Source organism: Salvelinus fontinalis, chromosome 12, assembly GCF_029448725.1.
Source record: "Salvelinus fontinalis isolate EN_2023a chromosome 12, ASM2944872v1, whole genome shotgun sequence".
Taxonomy (NCBI): domain Eukaryota; kingdom Metazoa; phylum Chordata; class Actinopteri; order Salmoniformes; family Salmonidae; genus Salvelinus; species Salvelinus fontinalis.
Window position 1 is genome coordinate 20,103,029 of NC_074676.1, and position 22,183 is coordinate 20,125,211.

Sequence of the window (22,183 nt, forward strand, 5' to 3'; positions counted from 1 at the left end):
ATAGCAATATGATTTTACTAGGATATGGCCTCAAAAAAATGTTACTTGTCGGGCAAAGATACATTTTTGGCACAGGTGAAGGCTGGCCTTGGGTTGATTTTAATGTGTAGTCCCGTGTGGCTCAGTTAATAGAGCATGGTGCTTGCAATGCCAGGGTTGTGGGCTTGATTTCCATGGGGGACCAGTATGAAAATGTATGCTCTCACTACTACTGTAAGTGGTTCTGGATAAGAGCATCTGCTAAATGACTAAAATGTGTAGAAGGTGCAACTGGCTCATCCTTAATCTAGGTTAGTATGTCAGTCCTACATTGTGTCTTTGAAGTAACTAGTCACCTGCTAATAATTGGTATTTGGCACCTCCATTAGGGCAAAGCATGAGTTCATGAAAGTCTAGTATGGAATGGCATTTTATTTCACACTGGAAGCAAACAAGGTACGCTAAAAAAATCATTTTTTAGACCTACAGTGTATTATTGCATTGGGGGTGGAGTAGAAAGTGTTGCTGGGTATTTAGACCAGAGTCCCCCATGAAATAACACCATATATAGATTTTACACCAGTGGAGGCTGCTGAGGGGAGGACAACTCATAATAATGTCTGGAACGGAGCTTATGGAATAGCATCAAACACGTAGAAACCATATGTTTGACACCATTCCACCAACTCTGCTCCAGTCATTACCACAAACCTTTTCTCCCCAATTAAGGTTCCACCAACCACCTATGCTACAGACTCTACAGACTATTCCCAACCCTCCTTTTACAGTGGCAAATAATACTTTTTTCTCTACAAGCCCATGTGTAATTTATAGGCCTACAGTGTATTGCATTGGGGGCATTTGTTTAACTTTGGGGGGGAAATGTAAATGTCACTTAAATATGAACAAATATGAATCATTGTTAATGTTTAGACAATTATCTTTCATATATTATGAATAACTACAGGTTAATTACAGTGTTCTACTATTACGTGGGGGACTTTTATTTAGACAGTTACAAAAATTCCCTCACCCGGAAGTACTTAGACGCTGATAGTTGGTGACGAGAGGCTTGTTTATTATAGGACATGGCTAGAACACAGTGGTTCATTCCTGTCTTTGGTTAGAATATCACCTAAGGAGTTCGAACTTGTTTCATCATCCTTTGGCCAAAAGTATTGTCTATCCGTAGGACGTGGAACGTAACGCAACGAAGTTCCACGCCTCAATAAAGGAGCCCTGGTGCAAATGTTTAACCGCAAGTTTTTTCAAGACTGTTTATGATCCGTGACCGTGATGTTTTGTTGTTCCGCGAACCAACGTATAAGTCTCGGACTTTTACGTTGGAGGTCTCTGGCAGCGTGTCCAAATAACCTCCAAGACTCTTCCTTGTTGATTCTGAAGGCGTTCTCGACCTCTCCCTGCTCTTCAACCAAGAAAGAGGCGAGCAAACCCTTGAAGCAGTGGACTCTTGTTGTTAACCCCTTCAGCAAAGTACGGGTTCAGCTCCAATGTCACATCTCCGTACGACCTCTGGACCCGCACGTTTTCCCCGAGGCGAACCGGGCCTTCATCACCATTCATGGCACCAGCGCAGATCAAGCCGTCCAACTAGACAACTTCCAGGTGCACTATGATGACCAAAACAAGGAACTGTACATCTTGTCCGAGGTCAAAAACAGCAACGTGTCAGTGGAGCTGACCGCTCCCATCAAAAGTGGTGAGTGTTTTGGTTTGTGAAGTTGAATCATGAGTTTAGAGCCACTGTCTGCTTCATGAATTAAAAAGAAGTCCATTAAGAGAATGGCTCTAGGTGTACAAACTGTACTAGGATCAGACTGTCAGCTGATGCTCATGATTACATTATTGATATGATGACCCCTAGCCAAGCACTTCCCCTCCCTCTTATAAAACCAGTGATTAGTTAGATATGACAGCAAAACGGTGAGTGAAATCACGTGTGTGTGTGTGTGTGTGTGTGTGTGTGTGTGTGTGTGTGTGTGTGTGTGTGTGTGTGTGTGTGTGTGTGTGTGTGTGTGTGTCAGACCTTTACATCACCACTCAAGGAGAGGGCGACGTGCATGTCCAGAAGATGGAGTGTGATACCTGCAGGGTGCAGACAGAGAGGGGGAATTGTGTGCTGCACTCAGTCAAGGTAAATATGATTAAAGTCTGTACAGTCCAGTGAAATATGAATACGGTTATTGTTTGACTAAAACTACAGCCACATCTGCTATAATGACCCAGCAGCCCCTTCAATTCGTATTCAAAGGGCTTTATTGACATGGAAAACACATGTTTACATTGCCAAAGCAAGTGAATACAGAATAAATATATAAAGCATATAGATAAACATCGTAGCAATTGAAAAGGAACAGTTTGGAGATTATGAGAATTATTAAACCAAAAGGTGAGGACACAACAGTTCACCTGACATGAAACTTAATCCAAACATTACATTAACCACGTTTACATCCACAACTTTCATTTTATTTGATTTCACCTTTATTTAACCAGGTAGGCTAGTTGAGAGCAAGTTCTCATTTACAACCGCGACCTGGCCAAGATAAAGCAAAGCAGTGCGACACAAACAACAACAGAGTTACACATGAAATAAACAAACATACAGTCAACAATACAGTAGAACAAGTCAATATACAGTGTGTGCAAATGAGGTAGGATAAGGGAGTTAAGGCAATAAATAGGCCATGGTGGCGAAGTAATTACAATATAGCAATTAAACACTGGAATGGTAGATGTGCAGAAGATACATGTGCAAGTAGAGATACTGGGGTGCAAAGGAGCAAGATAAATAAATACAGTATAGGGATGAGGTAGTTGGATGGGCTATTTACAGATGGGCTATGTACAGGTGCAGTGATCTGTGAGCTGCTCTGACAGCTGGTGCTTAAAGCTAGTGAGGGAGATATGAGTATCCAGCTTCAGTGATTTTTTTTTGCAGTTCGTTCCAGTCATTGGCCGCAGAGAACTGGAAGGAAAGGCGGCCAAAGGAAGAATTGGCTTTGGGGGTGACCAGTGAGAGATACCTGCTGGTGGGTGCTGCTATGGTGACCAGTGAGCTGAGATAAGGCGGGGCTTTACCTAGCAGAGACTTGTAGATGACCTGGAGCCAGTGGGTTTGGCCATAAGTATGAAGCGAGGGCCAGCCAACGAGAGCGTACAGGTCGCAGTGGTGGGTAGTATATGGGGCTTTGGAGACAAAACTGATGGCCCTGTGATAGACTGCATCCAATTTGTTGAGTAGAGTGTTGGAGGCTATTTTGTAAATGACATAGCTGAAGTCGAGGATCGGTAGGATGGTCAGTTTTACGTGGGTATGTTTGGCAGCATGAGTGAAGGATGCTTTGTTGAGAAATAGGAGGCCAATTCTAGATTTAATTTTGGATTGGAGATGCTTAATGTGAGTCTGGAAGGAGAGTTTACATTCTAACCAGACACCTAGGTATTTGTATTTGTCCACATATTCTAAGTCAGAACCGTCCAGAGTGGTGATGCTGGACGGGCGGGCAGGTGCGGGTAGCGATCGGTTGAAATGTAAAGCAGTGGAACCTCCTCTGAGGAGGAAGGGGTGGACCATCCTCTGAATTTCATAAAAATAGAGAAACATTAAAGTTATGCTAAATAGATTCACATGTCACCAAATAATGGATTAAAACACTGTTTTGCGATGAAGGTCTACAGTAGCCTCAACAGCACTCTATTGGGTAGCACCATGGTGTAGCCGGAGGACAGCTAGCTTCCGTCCTGCTCTAGGTACATTGACTCCAATACAAAACCTAGGAGGCCCATAGTTCTCACCCTTCTATAGACTTACACAGTAATTATGAGATCTTCAGGAGGACACCCTCCAACCCATCAGAGCTCTTGCAGCATGAACTGACATGTTATCCACCCAATCAAAGGGTCAGAGAATTAATCTAGTACTGAAAGCATAAGCTACAGCTAGCACTGCAGTGCATAAAGTGTGGTGAGTAGTTCAAATCAAACTGTATTTGTCACATGCGCTGAATATAACAAGTGTAGACTTCACCGTGAAATGCTTACTTAGAATCCCTTAACCAACAGTGCTGTTCAAGAAGAGTTAAAATATTTACCAAGTAGACAAAAATAAAAAGTAATAATAAAAAGTAACACAATAAGAATAACAATCATGAGTCTATATACAGGGGCACCGGTACCGAGTCAGTGTGTGGGGGTACAGGTTAGTTGAGGTAATTAGGTGGTGGTGAAGTGACTATGCATAGATAATAAACCACGAGTAGTAGCAGTGTACAAAAGGGGGTGGTGGTGTGTGTCAATGTAAATTATCCGGTTGCGATTATATTAATTGTTCAGCAGTCTTATGGCTTGGAGGTAGAAGCTGTTGAGGAGCCTTTTGGTCCGAAACTTGTCGCTCCGGTACCGCTAGCTGTGCAGAAGCAGAGAAAACTGTCTTTAACTTGGGTGACTGGAGTCTCTGACAATTTTATGGGCTTTCCTCTGACACCACCTATTAAACAGGTCCTGGATGGCAGGAAGCTTGGCCCCAGTGATGTACTGGGCCGTTCGCACTACCCTCTGTAGCGCCTTATGGTCAGATGCCGAGCAGTTGCCATACCAGGCGGTGATGCAATCGGTCAGGATGCTCTCGATGGTGCAGCTGTAGAACATTTTGAGGGTCTGGGGACCCATGCCAAATCTTTTCAGTCTCCTGAGGGGGGAAATGTTTTGTCGTGCCCTCTTCATGACTGTCTTGGTATGTTTGGACCATGATAGTTCGTTGGTGATGTGGAGACCAAGGAACTTGAAACACTCGACCTGCTCCATTACAGCCCCGTCAATATTAATGGGGGCCTGTTCGGCTCGCCATTTCCTATAGTCCACGATCAGCTCCTTTGTCTTGCTAACAGTGAGGGAGAGGTTGTTGTCTTGGCACCACACTGCCAGTTCTCTGACCTCCTCCCTATAGGCTGTCTTGTCAGTGATCAGGCCTACCACTGTTGGGTCATCAGCAAACTTAATGATGGTGTCAGAGTCATGTTTGGCCACGCAGTCGTGGGTGAACAGGGAATACAGGAGGGGACTAAGTACACACCCCTGAGGGGCCCCAGTGTTAACTTTTTATGGCTGCAGGGGCAGTATTGAGTAGCTCTGATTTAAGGTGCCCATTTCAAACGGCCTCGTACTCAATTCTTGCTCGTACAATATGCATATTATTATTACTATTGGATAGAAAACACTCTCTAGTTTCTAAAACCGTTTGAATTATATCTGTGAGTCAAACAGAACTCATTTGGCACAAACCTCCTGACCAGGAAGTGGAAAGTCTGAAATCGATGCTCTGTTCTACTTCCTGCCTATACATGGGCATGATACGTAAGAGTATACGTGCACTTCACAGACCTTCCCCTGGATGTCAAGAGGCTGTGAGAGAAGAAATTTAGTGTTTATCTTGGTCTGAATTGGAATACAAGCTCTTTGTATGACGTGTCCCTCATTTCCGGTACTCTTGGGAGGTGGACAGGGGGATTGCCTTCTGTTTAGCTGCCGTTATGGACGACTACTATCTCCGGCTCTGATTTTATTTGATACATGTGACCATATCATCGTAAAGTATGTTTTTTCAATATAGTTTAATCAGATTATTGAAATTTTTTCGGGAGTTTCGCCGTGTTCCGTTCTCTGACTTTGTTGACGATGGAGAGATCCGTGCCACTTGGCTAGTGCGCGTGCTAAATGAAGAGGGAAAGTTGCCGTTCTAAATCCAAACAACGACTGTTCTGGACAAAGGACACCTTGTCCAACATTCTGATGGAAGATCAGCAAAAGTAAGAAACATTTTATGATGCTATTTCATATATCTGTCGTAGTCGTCGGCGCCCAAGTGTTTCTGGCTATTGTGCTAAGCTAATATAACGCTACATTGTTTTGTTTTCGCTGTAAAACACTTAATAAATCGGAAATATTGGCTGGAATCACAAGATGCCTGTCTTTCATTTGCTGTACACTATGTATTTTTCAGAAATGTTTTATGATGAGTAATTAGGTATTTGACGTTGGTGTCTGTAAGTTTTATGGCTGCTTTCGGTGCAATTTCTGAATGTAGCTGCAATGTAAACTATGATTTATACCTGAAATATGCACATTTTTCTAACAAAACATATGCTATACAATAAATATGTTATCAGACTGTCATCTGATGAAGTTGTTTCTTGGTTAGTGGCTATTTATATCTTTATTTGGTCGAATTTGTGATAGCTACTGATGGAGTAAAAAACTGTTGGAGTAAAAAAAGTGGTGTCTTTTGCTAACGTGGTTAGCTAATAGATTTACATATTGTGTCTTCCCTGTAAAACATTTAAAAAATCGGACATGTTGGCTGGATTCACAAGATGTGTACCTTTCATATGCTGTATTGGACTTGTTAATGTGTGAAAGTTAAATATTAAAAAATATATATATTTTGAATTTCGCGCCCTGCACTTGAGCTGGCTGTTGTCATAAGTGTACCGACGTCGGGCTTGCAGCCATAAGAAGTTAAGGATCAGTGTGGCAGACGTGTTGTTGCCTACTCTTACCACCTGGGGGCGGCCCGTCAGGAAGTCCAGTATCCAGTTGCAGAGGGAGGTGTTTAGTCCCAGAGTCCTTAGCTTAGTGATGAGCTTCATGGGACTATGGTGTTGAACGCTGAGATGTAGTCAATGAACAGCATTCTCACATGGGTGTTCCTTTTGTCCAGGTGAGAAAAGGCAGTGTGGAGTGCGATTGAGAATGCGTCATCTGTGGATCTGTTGGGGCGGTATGCGAATTGGAGTGGGTCTAGGGTGTCGGTGTCCGGGGGGATGCTGTTGATGTGAGCCATGACCAGCCTTTCAAAGCACTCCATGGCTACTGACGTGAGTGCCACAGGGCGGTAATCATTTAGTCAGGTTACCTTCGCTTCCTTGGGCACAGGGACAATGGTGGTCTGCTTGAAACATGTAGGTATTACAGACTTGGTCAGGGAGAGGTTGAAAATGCCAGTGAAAATACTTGAGTTGGTCCGCGCATGCTTTGAGTACACGTCCTAGTAATCCGTCTGGCCCAGCGGCTTTGTGGAATGTTGACCTGTTTCTAGGTTTTGTTCACTTTGGCAACCTTTATCGCATTATTACAAAGTCATCCAGAACAGCTGGTGCTCTCATGCATGCTTCAGTGTTGCTTGCCTCAAAGCGAGCATAAAAGGCATTTAGTTCGTCTGGTAGGCTTGCGTTACTGGGCCGCTTGTGTCTGGGTTTCCCTTTGTAGTCCGTAATAGTTTTCAAGCCTTAACACATCCGACGAGCGTCAGAGCCGGTGTAGTAGGATTCAGTCTTAATCCTGTATTGACGCTTTGCTTGTTTGATAGTTCGTCTGAGGACATAGCGGGATTTCTTATAAGCGTCTGGATTAGTCTCCCGCTCCTTGAAAGCGGCAGCTCTAGCCTTTAGCTCGATGCGGATGTTGCCTGTAATCCATGGCTTCTGGTTGGGATATGTACGTACTGTCACTCTGGGGACTACGTTGTTGATGCACTTATTGATGAAGCCGATGACTAAGGTGGTATACTCCTCAATGCCATTGGATGAATCCCGGAACATATTCCAGTCTGTGCTAGCAAAACAGTCCTGTAGTGTAGGGTCCGCGTCATCGGACCACTTCCGTATTGAGCGAGTCACTGGTACTTCCTGCTTTAGTGTTTGCTTGTAAGCAGGAATCAGGAGGATAGAATCATGGTCAGATCTGCCAAATGGAGGGGGGAGAGATTTGTTTGCATCTGTGTGTGGGGTAAAGGTGGTCTAGGATTTTTTTCTCTGGTTGCACATGTGACATGCTGGTAAAAATTTGGTAAAACTGATTTTCAGTTTGCCTGCGTTAATGTCCCTGGCCACTAGGAGCGCCACTTCTGGGTGACTCTAGAGAGACAGTTTTGAACAAATAAATTTCTTCAAAAATGAAGGAGAAGCAAAAGAGAACGCTAGCTATATTTCATAGTGTTTTTCTTTTCACTTAGTCAATCCTGCTAGCTAGTTTAGCCTACTCAAACAGAGGGGTGCTATTTTAGCTAGCTAGCTATGGCTATCCAACACTGGAACTCTTCCAAGTCAAGGTAAGCTTTTGGTAATTTATTGCCACTGAGGCCCGCCAGTGTAACTGCTTACTGTACTGCATGATTGTTTCTTAAATATTTTTTCCTTTGACACATACCAAAAAACAGGTGTGATCATTCTACAGGGGTCCCTGCTGCGTACGCTGAAACCGGTGGGATTAGAACGCTTATTTAGAGCGTCCAGTTTCAATTGACGCAAGTCAGCGTTTGAGCTGGCCACACTGTTTTTTAACAGAAACATTTTGCACAAACACAGTCCCTACAAAGTTATGTCCTGAATGTGACCAGTTTCTTTTTGGATGCAATGTTCATACATCCACAGAAGTAGAGACAGCATAACACAATCATGCAAACTGGAAAATGTAGGCTACATAAGAATTTTACACACATCATAGGTGGCCATTACAATCTTTGCAATAATCGGAATGCATTATTTGTCACAGTACTTGAAGACATGTGAATAATACAGTAAATACATTATCATAAATATATACCTACATACAGTAGAAACGACATGATATACAGATAATTAGCAGGCAGCGTGGGTTAACTGTCCTGTTGCGTAACAATCACATTTTGTAACAGTGAGTGCATTCTGACATCACGTGCATAAAACAACTCACGCTGGGGTGACCGTTAGAGATATTTGGAACTCACGCATGAAAAGGTTGATTTTGATTTGTCAGTGGGTGCTTCACCCTCAGCACCCCTACTTCCTGTGGCTATGCCTAGAAGGTTAGGGGGGGATTAGATATTGCTTGGGCATGCATCTTCTTGTGTGGGTTTTGGGGGCAATGGGAGGAGAGCAAAAAATATTTCCATCGTAAAAAATCTCCTATTCTATTCTACAGGGTCACCAGGTGCAGGTCCAGTCCCAGGGGGGCAATGTCACTGGGGTGGGAACCATCCATGGCAATGTGGACATCAGCACCTCTGGACACAGTGTACAGTAGCTGCTGTTATACTCTGAGACCTACCCTACCCAATTCTGTTTATTTTATAAAAGTATATTTGTGCTGAATGGTATGTGTATTACAGTTAATGGTAGATATAAGCTCTTTTTGTGCTCTGTCTGTAGGCGGTGAATATGAAGAAGATCCAGGGTACTACTATGAACGTGTCGACAGAACATGGCCCTCTGAAGGTGAAAGCCATCTACGCTGAGTCCACCACCATATCGTCCTCTTCAGGGAGGATACAGCTGGGACACATACATGGTGAGGAGGGGCGTGCTGTGCATATATTGGATAGTACATTTAGCATTGCATAGTAACATGGCCTTCATGAGACTTGAAACATTGTCACCCCAGAGCTTTGGCTTTTATGAGTCAATGGTATTGACAGTGGTTTGTGGAATACTTTGTTATTGTGTGATCGGTTTGAATTCACACATACAGTTGAAGTCGGAAGTTTCCATACACCTTAGCCAAATACATTTAAATTTACCACAGGTGGACTCCAAGTTGTAGAAACATCTCAAGGATGATCAATAGAAACAGGATGCACCTGCTCTCAATTTGGAGTCTCATAGCAAAGGGTCTAAATACTTATGTAAGTAAGGCATTTCTCTGTATTTAAAAAAATAATAATAATAATTTGCAAACATTTCTAAAGACCTGTTTTCACTGTCATTATGGGGTGTTTTGTGTAGATTTGAGGGAGAAAATGAATGTAATACATTTTAGAATAAAGCTGTAACGTAACAATATTTGGAAAAAGTAAAATGGTCTGGATACTTTCCGAATGCACTGTATATGTTGGCCAAAATATAATACTGTATACCTAGTCATACACAGTTGAAGTCAGAAGTTTACATACACCTTAGCCAAATACTTTAAAACTCAGTTTCACAATTCCTGAAATGTAATCCTTGTAAAAATTCCATGCCTTAGGTCACATTTTAAGATTGTGAAATGTCAGAATAATAGTAGAGAGGATTTATTTCCGCTTTTATTTCTTTCATCACATTCCCAGTGGGTCAGAAGTTTACATACACTCAATTAGTATTTGGTAGCGTTGCCTTTAAATTGTTTAACTTGAGTCAAACGTTTTGGGTAGCCTTCCACAAGCTTCCCACAATAAGTTGGGTGAATTTTATCCCCTTCCTCTTGACAGAGCTGGTGTAACTGAGTCAGGTTTGTAGGCTTCCTTGCTCGCACACACTTTTTTAGTTCTGCCCACAAATTTTCTATGGGATTGAGGTCAGGGCTTTGTGATGGCCACTCCAATACCTTGACTTTGTTGTCCTTAAGCCATTTTGCCACAACTTTGGAAGTATGCTTTGGGTCATTGTCCATTTGGAAAACCAATTTGCTACCAAGCTTTAACTTCCTGACTGATGTCTTGAGGTGTTGCTTCAATATATCCACATCATTTTCCTGCCTCATGATGCCATCTATTTTGTGAAGTGCACCAGGCCCTCCTGCAGCAAAGCACCACCACAACATGATGATGTCACCCCCATGCTTCACGGTTTGGATGGTGTTCTTTGGCTTGCAAGCATCACCCTTTTTCCTTCAAACATAACGATAGTCATTATGGCCAAACAGTTCTATTTGTTGTTTCATCAGACCAGAGGACATTTCTCCAAAAAGTACGATCTTTGTCCCCATGTGCAGTTGCAAACCGTAGTCTGGCTTTTTTTATGGAGGTTTTGGAGCAGTGGCTTTATCCTTGCTAAGCGGCCTTTCAGGTTATGTCGATATAGGACTCGTTTTACTGTGGATACAGATACTTTTGTACCTGTTTCCTCCAGCATCTTTACAAGGTCCTTTGCTGTTGTTCTGGGATTGATTTGCACTTTTCGCAACAAAGTATGTTCATCTCTAGGAGACAGAACGCGTCTCCTTCCTGAGCGGTATGACGGCTGCGTGGTCCCATGGTGTTTATACTTGCATACTATTGTTTGTACAGATGAACGTGGTACCTTCAGGCGTTTGGAAATTGCTCCCAAGAATGAAACAGACTTGTGGAGGTCTACCTTTTTTTTTTCTGAGGTCCTTGGCTGATATCTTTGATGTTCCCATGATGTCAAGCAAAGAGGCACTGAGTTTGAAGGGAGGCTTTGAAATACATCCACAGGTATAACTCCAATTGACTCAAATTATGTCAATTATGTCAATTAGCCTATCAGAAGCTTCTAAAGCCATGATATTATTTTCTGGAATATTCCAAGCTGTTTAAATGCACAGTCAACTTAGTATATGTGAACTTCTGACCCACTGGAATTGTGACATTGAATCATAAGTGAAATAATCTGCCTGTAAACAATTTTTGGACAAAATTACTTGTCATGCACAAAGTAGATGTCCTAAACAACTTGCCAAAACTATAGTTTGTTAACAAGACATTTGTGGAGTGGTTGAAAATCATGTTTTAATGACTCCAACATAAGTGTATGTTAACTTCTGACTTCAACTGTATTTTTTATTTATTTTATTTAACCAGGTAGGCTAGTTGAGAACAAGTTCTCATTTACAACTGCGACCTGGCCAAGAATAAAGCAAAGCAGTTCAACACATACAACAGAGTTACACATGGAATAAACAAACATACAGTCAACAATACAGTAGAAAAAGTCTACATACAGTGTGTGCAAATGAGGTAGGATAAGGGAGGTAAGGCAATAAATAGGCCATGGTGGCGAAGTAATTACAATATACCAATTTAACACTGGAGTGATTCATGTGCAGAAGATGAATGTGCAAGTAGAGATACTGGGGTGCAAAGGAGCAAGATGAGTAAATAAATACAGTATGGGGATGAGGTAGTTGGATGGGCTATGTACAGGTGCAGTAATCTGTGAGTATACTGTATACTGCCAAATACTGGCCAGCACTTTTAGTTAGGGCCCTGAATTTTTATTGAACATGTGACATGACATGCAAAAACCCTGGGCCCTATTTATCAGCTATATCTAAGGTACAGAGTTTTTCCTGGTCAGGACTGTTTTGGTTTAGTGACTACCATTATTCTGACTAGATTTAAATGCTTTCCCTAACTTGGTGTAAACAAGATGATTAAGTTTGATTGAGTCACTGCTTAGATAAATCAAGGTTAGGTAGAGTGAAAGAAGAGGAACCTCTGGCAAAGAAAACAACCAGGAAGAGCAATTAACAGAGAGAAAGTGAGGCGAAGAGGATGAGTCAGCCATAATTAATGGAGATTTCCTCTGAGATAGACAGCCTCTCTGTTCTCCTAGAGGACATGGAAACCATTAGCCTGTGAGCTCTCTGGGTACATCAGCATCTCACATTAGTTTCTTTGTCATACAGGTGATGCCACAGTGCGGAATGAGACTGGAGATATAATTGTAGGTAAGTGGGCCAATACTCTGTGCTACATTTGAAAACCGATTGTGTCAAATTTTGTTTGAGGCTATTTTAACCTGATTTCAAGCGTAATATTTTTTTCCTTTGACACGTTTTGCCAGATGGTTCTAATAATGGCTACCTGAAGGTGTTGTCAAACAGTGGAAACATTGATGCATATGTAGGAGACAGTGGCAGTGCAAAAGTCCACTCTCAGCAAGGTAAACATAATAACATTCTGGGTGGATGTACTGGGTATAGAATGCTCAATAGGATGAGCCATATCTGGTCATCCCTCTGAATTGACTCTCTCTCTCCAATGTTACACCTCTGACCCAGTCTTTTCCTGTCACTGTCTTCCCATCACTCTTTTCTCCCTTTTGCTTTCTATCCCCCCCCTCTCTCAGGTGCGGTGTCTGTGCGTGTCCACCCCTCTATAAGAGCAGGAGTGCAGCTGTGTGGAACGTCAGTAGAGATCAGCCCAGAGATAGTCCTTCAGCAAGCAGAGCGAGATTCCAAAGATAGCATGACTACTGTCACTGGTCAGTCATCCCTATAAATGCTACTGGGACTGAACTCACCAATGAGTTACACTTACTCCTACTATGTTTACTCACCCAGTGAGTACAGTACACAGCTGCTACTGTTACTACTAAACCCACCCAATTCCATTTATTCTGCTCTCCCTGTAGGCCATATGAATGGGCAACCCCAGGGTGACCAGTGGATCAGGGCCCAGGCAGACAGAGGCTCCATCACCCTGAAGGCACAGAACTGGTTTGAGTCTCTGAAGCTGGGCAGCTGAGGCTTCACTCCTACGCTCCATTCCAACACTTCCAAAAATGTCCTACCTCCTTCCTGTCTACCTACTGAACTAAGTCCTCAGGGACAAGAAGTGTAGACATAACTATCTCACTGACTGTGACTGTTGGGCAGAGTCCAACCACAGTTGTCTTTCTCAACCACAGTTGTCTTCCTCTGTTGTCTCAGTTGTCTTTCTACTGCTAAGCTGACATAGGAGAGAAAAAAGAAGAGAAAGTTGCCAATGTGGAACTGGGAGACAGATCAGTGATAGGATGAAATGAATCCCCCTCTGGGAGTCTTGACACATGCAGACGGAGAACCCCATGAGAGCAGATTTAAACAAAATAAAATCTTATTGATTTCTGTTCTCAATCAATAGTTTTTGGTGAATATCATGAAGTTAAAATCACATCTGTAGCATTGACAACGCCTACCAGGCTATATTACGTGTCTAAATGCAGTTGCAAAACATGATCACGATTAGTAGAGGCAACTCAGTCATAATGTTTCTGCTCTAGCCAACTGTTGTCATTAAATGGCTCAAGCATAAATCTAGTGGCAGCCAGGCTAGTTCAGTCATTGGCTGTTTCTGAATACCCGCGCTTGCGTTTTAAATACTATGCGAAAATAGAACGTTTCATAGTATGTGAAATGTAAATGTTTTAGCTTTCATTTAATGGCAGGATGTACACTGCTCAAAAATAAAGGGAACACTTAAACAACACAATGTAACTCCAAGTCAATCACACTTCTGTGAAATCAAACTGTCCACTTAGGAAGCAACACCGATTGACAATAAATTTCACATGCTGTTGTGCAAATGGAATAGACAAAAAGTGGAAATTATAGGCAATTAGCAAGACACCCCCCAAAACAGGAGTGATTCTGCAGGTGGTGACCACAGACCACTTCTCAGTTCCTATGCTTCCTGGCTGATGTTTTGGTCACTTTTGAATGCTGGCAGTGCTCTCACTCTAGTGGTAGCATGAGACGGAGTCTACAACCCACACAAGTGGCTCAGGTAGTGCAGTTCATCCAGGATGGCACATCAATGCGAACTGTGGCAAAAAGGTTTGCTGTGTCTGTCAGCGTAGTGTCCAGAGCATGCAGGCGCTACCAGGAGATAGGCCAGTACATCAGGAGACGTGAAGGAGGCCGTAGGAGGGCAACAACCCAGCAGCAGGACCGGTACCTCCGCCTTTGTGCAAGGAGGTGCACTGCCAGAGCCCTGCAAAATGACCTCCAGCAGGCCACAAATGTGCATGTGTCTGCTCAAACGGTCAGAAACAGACTCTATGAGGGTGGTGTGAGGGCCCGACGTCCACAGGTGGGGGTTGTGCTTACAGCCCAACACCGTGCAGGACGTTTAGCATTTGCCAGAGAACACCAAGATTGGCAAATTCGCCACTGGCGCCCTGTGCTCTTCACAGATGAAAGCAGGTTCACACTGAGCACATGTGACAGATGTGACAGAGTCTTTAGACGCCGTGGAGAACGTTCTGCTGCCTGTAACATCCTCCAGCATGACCGGTTTGGCGATGGGTCAGTCATGGTGTGGGGTGGCATTTCTTTGTGGGGCCGCACAGCCCTCCATGTGCTCGCCAGAGGTAGCCTGACTGCCATTAGGTACCGAGATGAGATCCTCAGACCCCTTGTGAGACCATATGCTGACACATGCACATTTGTGGCCTGCTGGAGGTCATTTTGCAGGGCTCTGGCAGTGCACCTCCTTGCACTAAGGCGGAGGTACCGGTCCTGCTGCTGGGTTGTTGCCCTCCTACGGCCTCCTTCACGTCTCCTGATGTACTGGCCTATCTCCTGGTAGCGCCTGCATGCTCTGGACACTACGCTGACAGACACAGCAAACCTTTTTGCCACAGTTCGCATTGATGTGCCATCCTGGATGAACTGCACTACCTGAGCCACTTGTGTGGGTTGTAGACTCCATCTCATGCTACCACTAGAGTGAGAGCACCGCCAGCATTCAAAAGTGACCAAAACATCAGCCAGGAAGCATAGGAACTGAGAAGTGGTCTGTGGTCACCACCTGCAGAATCACTCCTGTTTTGGGGGGTGTCTTGCTAATTGCCTATAATTTCCACTTTTTGTCTATTCCATTTGCACAACAGCATGTGAAATTTATTGTCAACCGGTGTTGCTTCCTAAGTGTACAGTTTGATTTCACAGAAGTGTGATTGACTTGGAGTTACATTGTGTTGTTTAAGTGTTCCCTTTATTTTTTTGAGCAGTGTATATTCGCTTTGGCTTTTCATCTAGTAGAATTCATTGCACACTATTGAGGAAGATAATTGCCTTGTTTGTTATGACAAACCAGGAGAACCTCACTCTTAAGACTTTCTGATCGTAGGGTTGAAACTGCAAAATGTACTAAATGTTTTTGGATGCTTCGTAAAGGATGTGACCAGTGTTTGTTGTTGCCTTTATTTTAAACTATTCATGGGGGGTTCAATTTACTGTGAATAAAAAATACTGGGAAAAGTGTTGACACCAACCCTGACAATGAAATCATTGAGGCAATTTTGTTTTTTAATATTATTTAAATGCAAAAAATATTTGCTGTATGATGTAAATGAAATTCAATCTGTGTTGTAATGCATATAAAAATCTAGATCCTTTCTCCCACTCAGTTGAAATGTTTTGATGTAAAAGCTTTACATAAATGTATATATTGCATTGATGTTCTGATATAAATTCAACAATATTTCCTAGCCTAAAAATAATCTGTTTTGTGTTTATTCATCTGTGGTCATTTGAGTCAGGTGCTTGGCATTGAGCCAGAGTTAAAGGTGCAGTGAATGATAGGGATTTGGTTTACCTTAAATTGGTAGTTGGAATGTATATATAAACTGTATAAACTCAGTCCTTGTGTGTTTGTCTGCATGGACTGTGTACTCATGTTGTGTAATTGTAGTCCTCTCCACAGGCCTTTATCAAATTACTATTTTTGTTATTTTTACCTGGTGCTGGCTCGTCTTCCTCCTAGGTGTCCTGGTTCTAGTCGGATCATCTGATTGGATACAGCAGTCATAGCCAAACTAGTAGGGGGTTACATTGTTACTGTGCTCCCACTGCTCAGGACTGCAGTCTCATGGCCTGGAAACACGAGAAATGTTGTTGGGGTGTTTGACATGGCTAACTGTAATTCTACACACATATACAGCAAGCTATGGAAGCATTACCTAGTCCATGATGTTGCATCAACTGATGTCCAGAGGGAGGAGAGAGGAACTGCTACTGAGCCACTCCAGACCAGAATCAGACATGTTATCACAGTAAAAGGCTCTGCATGGTCAATCCAACTTCTGCATTGGACATACAGCATTTACTGCGATCCGGCCTCCGCAGAAGTCAGAGCAAACACACTTTTTGCACTTCGCAGAGCTGTTGTGAAGGAAGTTGTCAAGGAAGTGAGTTTGTTTATACAGGATCTCCCGCCCCCACCTACCGTCAACCAATCAATGCGGAGCTATATGGAGCATATGCATTATTACAAGATTTGGGAGGCGCATGGCAATGCAGTACGGAGCTCAATTTGGCTTCTGCAAGCCTCCAGAGGCTACACAATTGCGTCAAACCCTCCACGAGGAGCCTCCGGATTACATTTTCGGAGCAAGCATAAGTTGGCTTTGAGACACTCAGGTGGTTCAGGTCACTGCAACTGGTACAAACACATCATGCCAGTCAGTCAATGCGTGTACAGTACATGTGTGTGTAATATGTGTGTTTATTTTGTTTGTATAACCTTACTTTGAGCCACCCTCGTGATAGATCAGTTGATGTGGCTGCAGTTGCTCAGATTCAGCTCCCTCAGTTTAGCGGCAGAGAGCCCTTAAGTCAGGTATCACTGCCCCTATTATTCACCCTGCAACAAGCATGCACTCATACACACACACACTGTCAGGTGACGCAACCGGATGTTATCTAAAGTAGAGAGACAGTACACACACACAAACACCTACTGCAGTGTGAGATGTTGAGGTAGACCAGGTTTTGGAGGGCGCCCATAGACTTGACTGGCGTCAGTCATTCTGGGGCAGTCAGCAGCATGGAGTGTAGCGAGGCCTGGAGAGCTACGACACAGAGCTCTGACTGCTACCTACAGGAACACACAGATATACTGTCAGAACAACACACACCATAACAAACTATGTGTGTTGATAATGCCCCTGAACCATCTGTCTTGACTAATCACATTTTCAGAAACAATCTGACCATCTCCTTTGGCTGAAGAGCTATAATCATTGACTGATCACTTAACAGTGACCTGTGCCAGATACAGCACTGTATTAGGCCAAAAATGTGTGGATTTCCAAAGTTCCAGGGTTGACCCACAACATGGCCCACAAGATGTTTCTCTGGATGCTGCATCATGGTTTGATGTCACAGACCAATCACATGAGATAAGGCGTGTAGCACGTCACTTAGTCACCCAATCAGATTCCCTGTAAACATCACACCGGCAACGAGACTCACCGCAACGTGGGTTGCCAAGACAATCAACGAACACTTATACACAGATATGGAACATGAGTCGTAGCACACGCACTCACAGACACTCACCATCCACTCTGAACTTGGTGAGGTTGTCCATGTCAGAGATGGACAAAGTCTGAGAGATGTGCCGTGTTCCATAGTGAGATGGCAGACAGAGAGTGATACTTAGAGGCTAGCTCCAACTGGAGGAAACCAGACAGTGACAGGCAGAGGTCCATTAACTCATTCACTCACAAAATACACAGGTAGCCAATGGTGGTTAAAAAAGATGGTACTACTCCCTAGAAAGCGAACAACTATTGGCCAGAGCCTAAATTAGTTGTCTGGTAGCTCCATACGTACCAGCCCACAGTTGTCTGACAGAGTGGGCATGTCATTGACAACTTCTGCTGCAGCAGTGGGCAGCCCGCTGCTATGTACCTGAAACCATCCACTGAGATCTTTAGGGACAAGAGAGAGAGACACACGCATGCACACACACACACACTACATTAGAACATTAGAGAGCAGTGGGGTGAGAGAGAGGAAGAGGGTGAATATGGACATGTTGTAATTTTCAACAAACAAGTTAGCTGCAGCCTTTCTGTCTCTCTCTCGCAGCAAAGTACAACCACTTAACCAGCTGGGAAAATGCTGGCCCTGGTGAGAGTCCATGTTCATGCTGGAGTACATGTGCATGTGGGTGTGTGTGTTGTAATTTAAAACCAGTGCGTAAGTTGTAGCCCCCTCCCTCTCTCTCTCTCTCTCTCTCTCTTTCTCTCTCTCTTCCTTTCAGAGCCAGAGAGAGAACCTTTCTCGTTCCCCAGGGTCAACATACAGACTTGGTGAGGAGCACACAAACTGACTCTAGTGCAGCCAGGGGGCAGAGGACACAGATGTGTTGGAAAACTGATCTGGATATAGTTAAAGCAGATAGAAGAGGAGACATATGGATCAGAGAGGGCCGCAGAAACTGACCTGAGTGCAGCCGGAGAGATTGAGGTGGATGAGCTTGTGGCGACCCTTCCCTTTGGCCAGGTACTGTAAGCCTTTAACAGTGAATCTACCTTCCGACAGCTCCTGGACAGACAGACAGACAGAGGGGGTTTAAGATCAATATGTGAACAGTGCTGGGCCACAACTGGCTGTGTGTTAGCCGCGTATTCATACGGGATGTTCTGAAGGCACCTCTAAAGATCTATGATTTGTAACAAGTAATTGGACAAGTAATACTCCATAGTATTTATAAAGACAATGTGTTCTTTTATTACAGCTCTGCACCTGCAGCCTGTTATCAGCCTGATTTCACTAATTCAAGTCTTCTCACTTTCTTCAATTTGTGTAGGTATGGGTGTTGGGGTTAAGACAATATATGACTGATTATTTGACTTCTGGTAAGGTTGCCCCAGGTGAACGACCAACGTAGGATGGCAAGAAAGGGGCGAGCGGGTTGGTGGAGGTATGTGAGGTAGGCAGTTGTAAATTGACTGTGGCATTTGATTGGGAGAAGATTTTTAACCTGAGTTTAGACCTTGATAATCAGGAGGAATCCCATAAGAACAGCAGAGGAAGGATGGACAGAGAGAGGAGGGACTACCAGAGAAAGAGGGGAGTGTAGGTATGTGTTGACAGCAGCACTGACAGTCAGATGGTTAAAAGTCTTTGGAAATGAACTGAAATGAGACTTTATTTCTGCAGGTTCATTCTTAGCCCGCTCTGTGAAGCATTTTCCACAGATTTCTTCTCTATGAGCTCATAGGGTTTAACAGAAAACAGAGCCTATGGAATTGCTTTCAGGTGTAAATAATGTTGGAATATAAACACTTATGGAGAGGATACAAAGACACATGGTCAAGGTCCCTGTTTATCGAAGGCTGTTCGGGTCAGTAGACAGCTCGTTATTTAACGTCTTAATTTTGACACAAAGACCTGTACGGGCTTCCATGCCTTTTTGGGGTTGACACACAAAGCCTTTTTTTCTCTCTCTCTGTTGCTCTCATTCATTGGTTCAGATTGCCACATTATCTCACTACATAACTGGGATAACAGTATTGGGCAATCATAACTGGCGTACGATTGAAGTCAGAAGTTTACATACACCTTAGCCAAATACATTTAAACTCAGTTTTTCACAATTCCTGACATTTAATCCGAGTAAAAATTCCCTGTTTTAGGTCAGTTACGCTCACCACTTAATTTTAAGAATGTGAAATGTCCGAATTATAGTAGAGCATGGGTAGCATTGCCTTTAAATTGTTTAACTTGGATCAAACATTTCGGGGAGCCTTCCACAAGCCTCCCACAATAACATTCCTCCTGACAGAGCGGTGTCAGGTTTGTAGGCCTCCTTGCTCGTGTAACAGTATAACTTTAAACCGTCCCCTCGCCCCGACACGGGCGCGAACCAGGGACCCTCTGCACACATCAACAACGGTTGCCCACGAAGCACAGTCGTTACCCATCGCTCCACAAAGGCCACGGCCCTTGCAGAGCAAGGGGCAACACTACTTAAGTCTCAGAGCAAGTGACGTAACTGATTGAAATGCTACTAGCGCGTACCCGCTAACTAGCTAGCCATTTCACATCCGTTACACTCACCCCCCTTTCAACCTCCTCCTTTTTCCGCAGCAACCAGTGATCCGGGTCAACAGCATCAATGTAACAGTATAACTTTAAACCGTCCCCTCGCCCCGACACGGGCGCGAACCAGGGACCCTCTGCACACATCAACAACGGTTGCCCACGAAGCACAGTCGTTACCCATCGCTCCACAAAGGCCACGGCCCTTGCAGAGCAAGGGGCAACACTACTTAAGTCTCAGAGCAAGTGACGTAACTGATTGAAATGCTACTAGCGCGTACCCGCTAACTAGCTAGCCATTTCACATCCGTTACACTCGCACAGGCTTTTTCAGTTCTGCCCACAACCTTTCTATAGGATTGAGGTCAGGGCTTTGTGATGGCCTCCAATACCTTGACTTTGTTGTCATTAAGCCACTTTGCCACAACTTTGGAAGTATGCTTGGGATCATTGTCCATTTGGAAGACACATTTGCGACCAAGCTTTAACTTGCTGACTGATGTCTTGAGATGTTGCTTCAAAATATCCACATCATTTTCCTCTCTCATGATGCCATCTATTTTGTGAAGTGCACCAGTCCCTCCTGCAGCAAAGCACCCCCACAACATGATGCTGCCCGTGCTTCACGGTTGGGATTGTGTTCTTCAGCTTGCAAGCTTCATCCTTTTTCCTCCAAACATAACGATGGTCATTATGGCCATACAGTTCTATTTTTTGTTTCATCAGACCAGAGGACATTTCTCCAAAAAGTACAATCTTTGTCCCCGTGCGCAGTTGCAAACCATAGTCTGGCTTTTTTATGGAGGTTTTGGAGCAGTGGCATCTACCTTGCTAACCGGCCTTTCAGGTTATGTCAATATAGGATTCGTTTTTACTATGGATGCAGATACTTTTGTACCTGTTTCCTCCAGCATCTTCACAGGGTCCTTTGCTGTTGTTCTGGGATTGATTTGAACTTTTTGCACCAAAGTACGTTCATCTCTGAGACAGAACACGTCTCCTTCCTGAGCAGTATGACGGCTGCATGGTCCCATGGTGTTTATACTTGTGTACTATTGTTTGTACAGATGAACATGGTACCTTCAGGCATTAGGAAATTGCTCCCAAGGATGAACCAGACTTGTGGAGGGAGGTCTACAATTATTTTTCCTGAGGTCTTGGCTGATTTTTTGGGATTTCCCCATGACGTCAAGCAAAGAGGCACTGCGTTTGAAGGTAGGCCTTGAAATACATCCACAGGTACACCTCCAATTGACTCAAATTATGTCAATTAGCCTGGCTTCTAAAGCTGGTGTACAGCAATCTTCTAAAGCTGGTGTACAGCAATCTTTAAGTCATACCACAGATTCTCATTTGGATATAGGTCTGGGCTTTGACTAGGCCATTCCAAGGCATTTAAATGTTTGGCTTAGGGCCATTGTCCTGCTGGAAGGTGAACCTCCGTCCCAGTCTCAAATCTCTGGAAGACTGAAACCGGTTTCCCTCAAGAATTTCCCTGTATTTAGCGCCATCCATCATTCCTTCAATTCTGACCAGTTTCCCAGTCCCTGCCGATGAAAAACATCCCCACAGCATGATGCTGCCACCACCTTGCTTCACTGTGGGGATGGTGTTCTCGGGGTGATGAGAGGTGTTGGGTTTGTGCCAGACATAGCATTTTCTTTGATGGCCAAAAAGCTCAATTTCAGTCTCATCTGACCAGAGTACCTTCTTCCATATGTTTGGGGAGTCTCCCACATGCCTTTTGGCGAACACCAAACGTGTTTGCTTATTTTATTCTTTAAGCAATGTTTTTTTTCTGGCCACTTCCGTAAAGCCCAGCTTTGTGGAGTGTATGGCTTCATTGGTCCTATGGACGTTTCAGCTCCTTCAGGGTTATCTTTGGTCT

General features: G+C 43.8%; 2 protein-coding genes and 1 long non-coding RNA gene across 6 annotated transcripts in view; 2 read left to right on the plus strand and 1 right to left on the minus strand.

The window, feature by feature from the left end:
- Positions 1-1,095, minus strand: part of LOC129866953 (uncharacterized) — a 3,502-nt gene extending 2,407 nt beyond the window's left edge. The window contains exon 1 of the long non-coding RNA XR_008761557.1: positions 1,013-1,095. This is a non-coding gene — a long non-coding RNA (uncharacterized LOC129866953). The remainder of the gene's footprint in view (positions 1-1,012) is intronic.
- fam185a (family with sequence similarity 185 member A) lies at positions 1,048-13,588 on the plus strand. The gene is made up of 8 exons (XM_055939998.1): positions 1,048-1,699; positions 2,025-2,134; positions 8,959-9,051; positions 9,186-9,324; positions 12,382-12,423; positions 12,540-12,638; positions 12,825-12,959; positions 13,110-13,588. Exons 1-8 carry the CDS (start codon positions 1,276-1,278, stop codon positions 13,220-13,222), a joined length of 1,155 nt encoding a protein of 384 aa, XP_055795973.1. The 5' UTR covers positions 1,048-1,275; the 3' UTR covers positions 13,223-13,588.
- Positions 13,589-17,608: 4,020 nt separating this feature from the next.
- Positions 17,609-22,183, plus strand: part of LOC129866938 (leucine-rich repeat-containing protein 17-like) — a 33,976-nt gene continuing 29,401 nt past the window's right edge. Inside the window, exons 1-2 of one of the 4 annotated variants that reach the window (XM_055939986.1) lie at positions 17,609-18,753; positions 18,989-19,056. The gene's annotated coding sequence lies outside the window, so the exon portion shown is untranslated. The other 3 variants (XM_055939987.1, XM_055939985.1, XM_055939988.1) reach the window with 3 other exon arrangements.

Coding starts and splice junctions, on each gene's coding strand:
- fam185a (XM_055939998.1), top strand. CDS start 1,276: ATGTTTTGTTGTTCCGCGAACCAACGTATAAGTCTCGGACTTTTACGT. Junction 1,700..2,024: donor GACCGCTCCCATCAAAAGTG/GTGAGTGTTTTG, acceptor TGTGTGTGTCAG/ACCTTTACATCACCACTCAA. Junction 12,960..13,109: donor TAGCATGACTACTGTCACTG/GTCAGTCATCCC, acceptor CTCTCCCTGTAG/GCCATATGAATGGGCAACCC.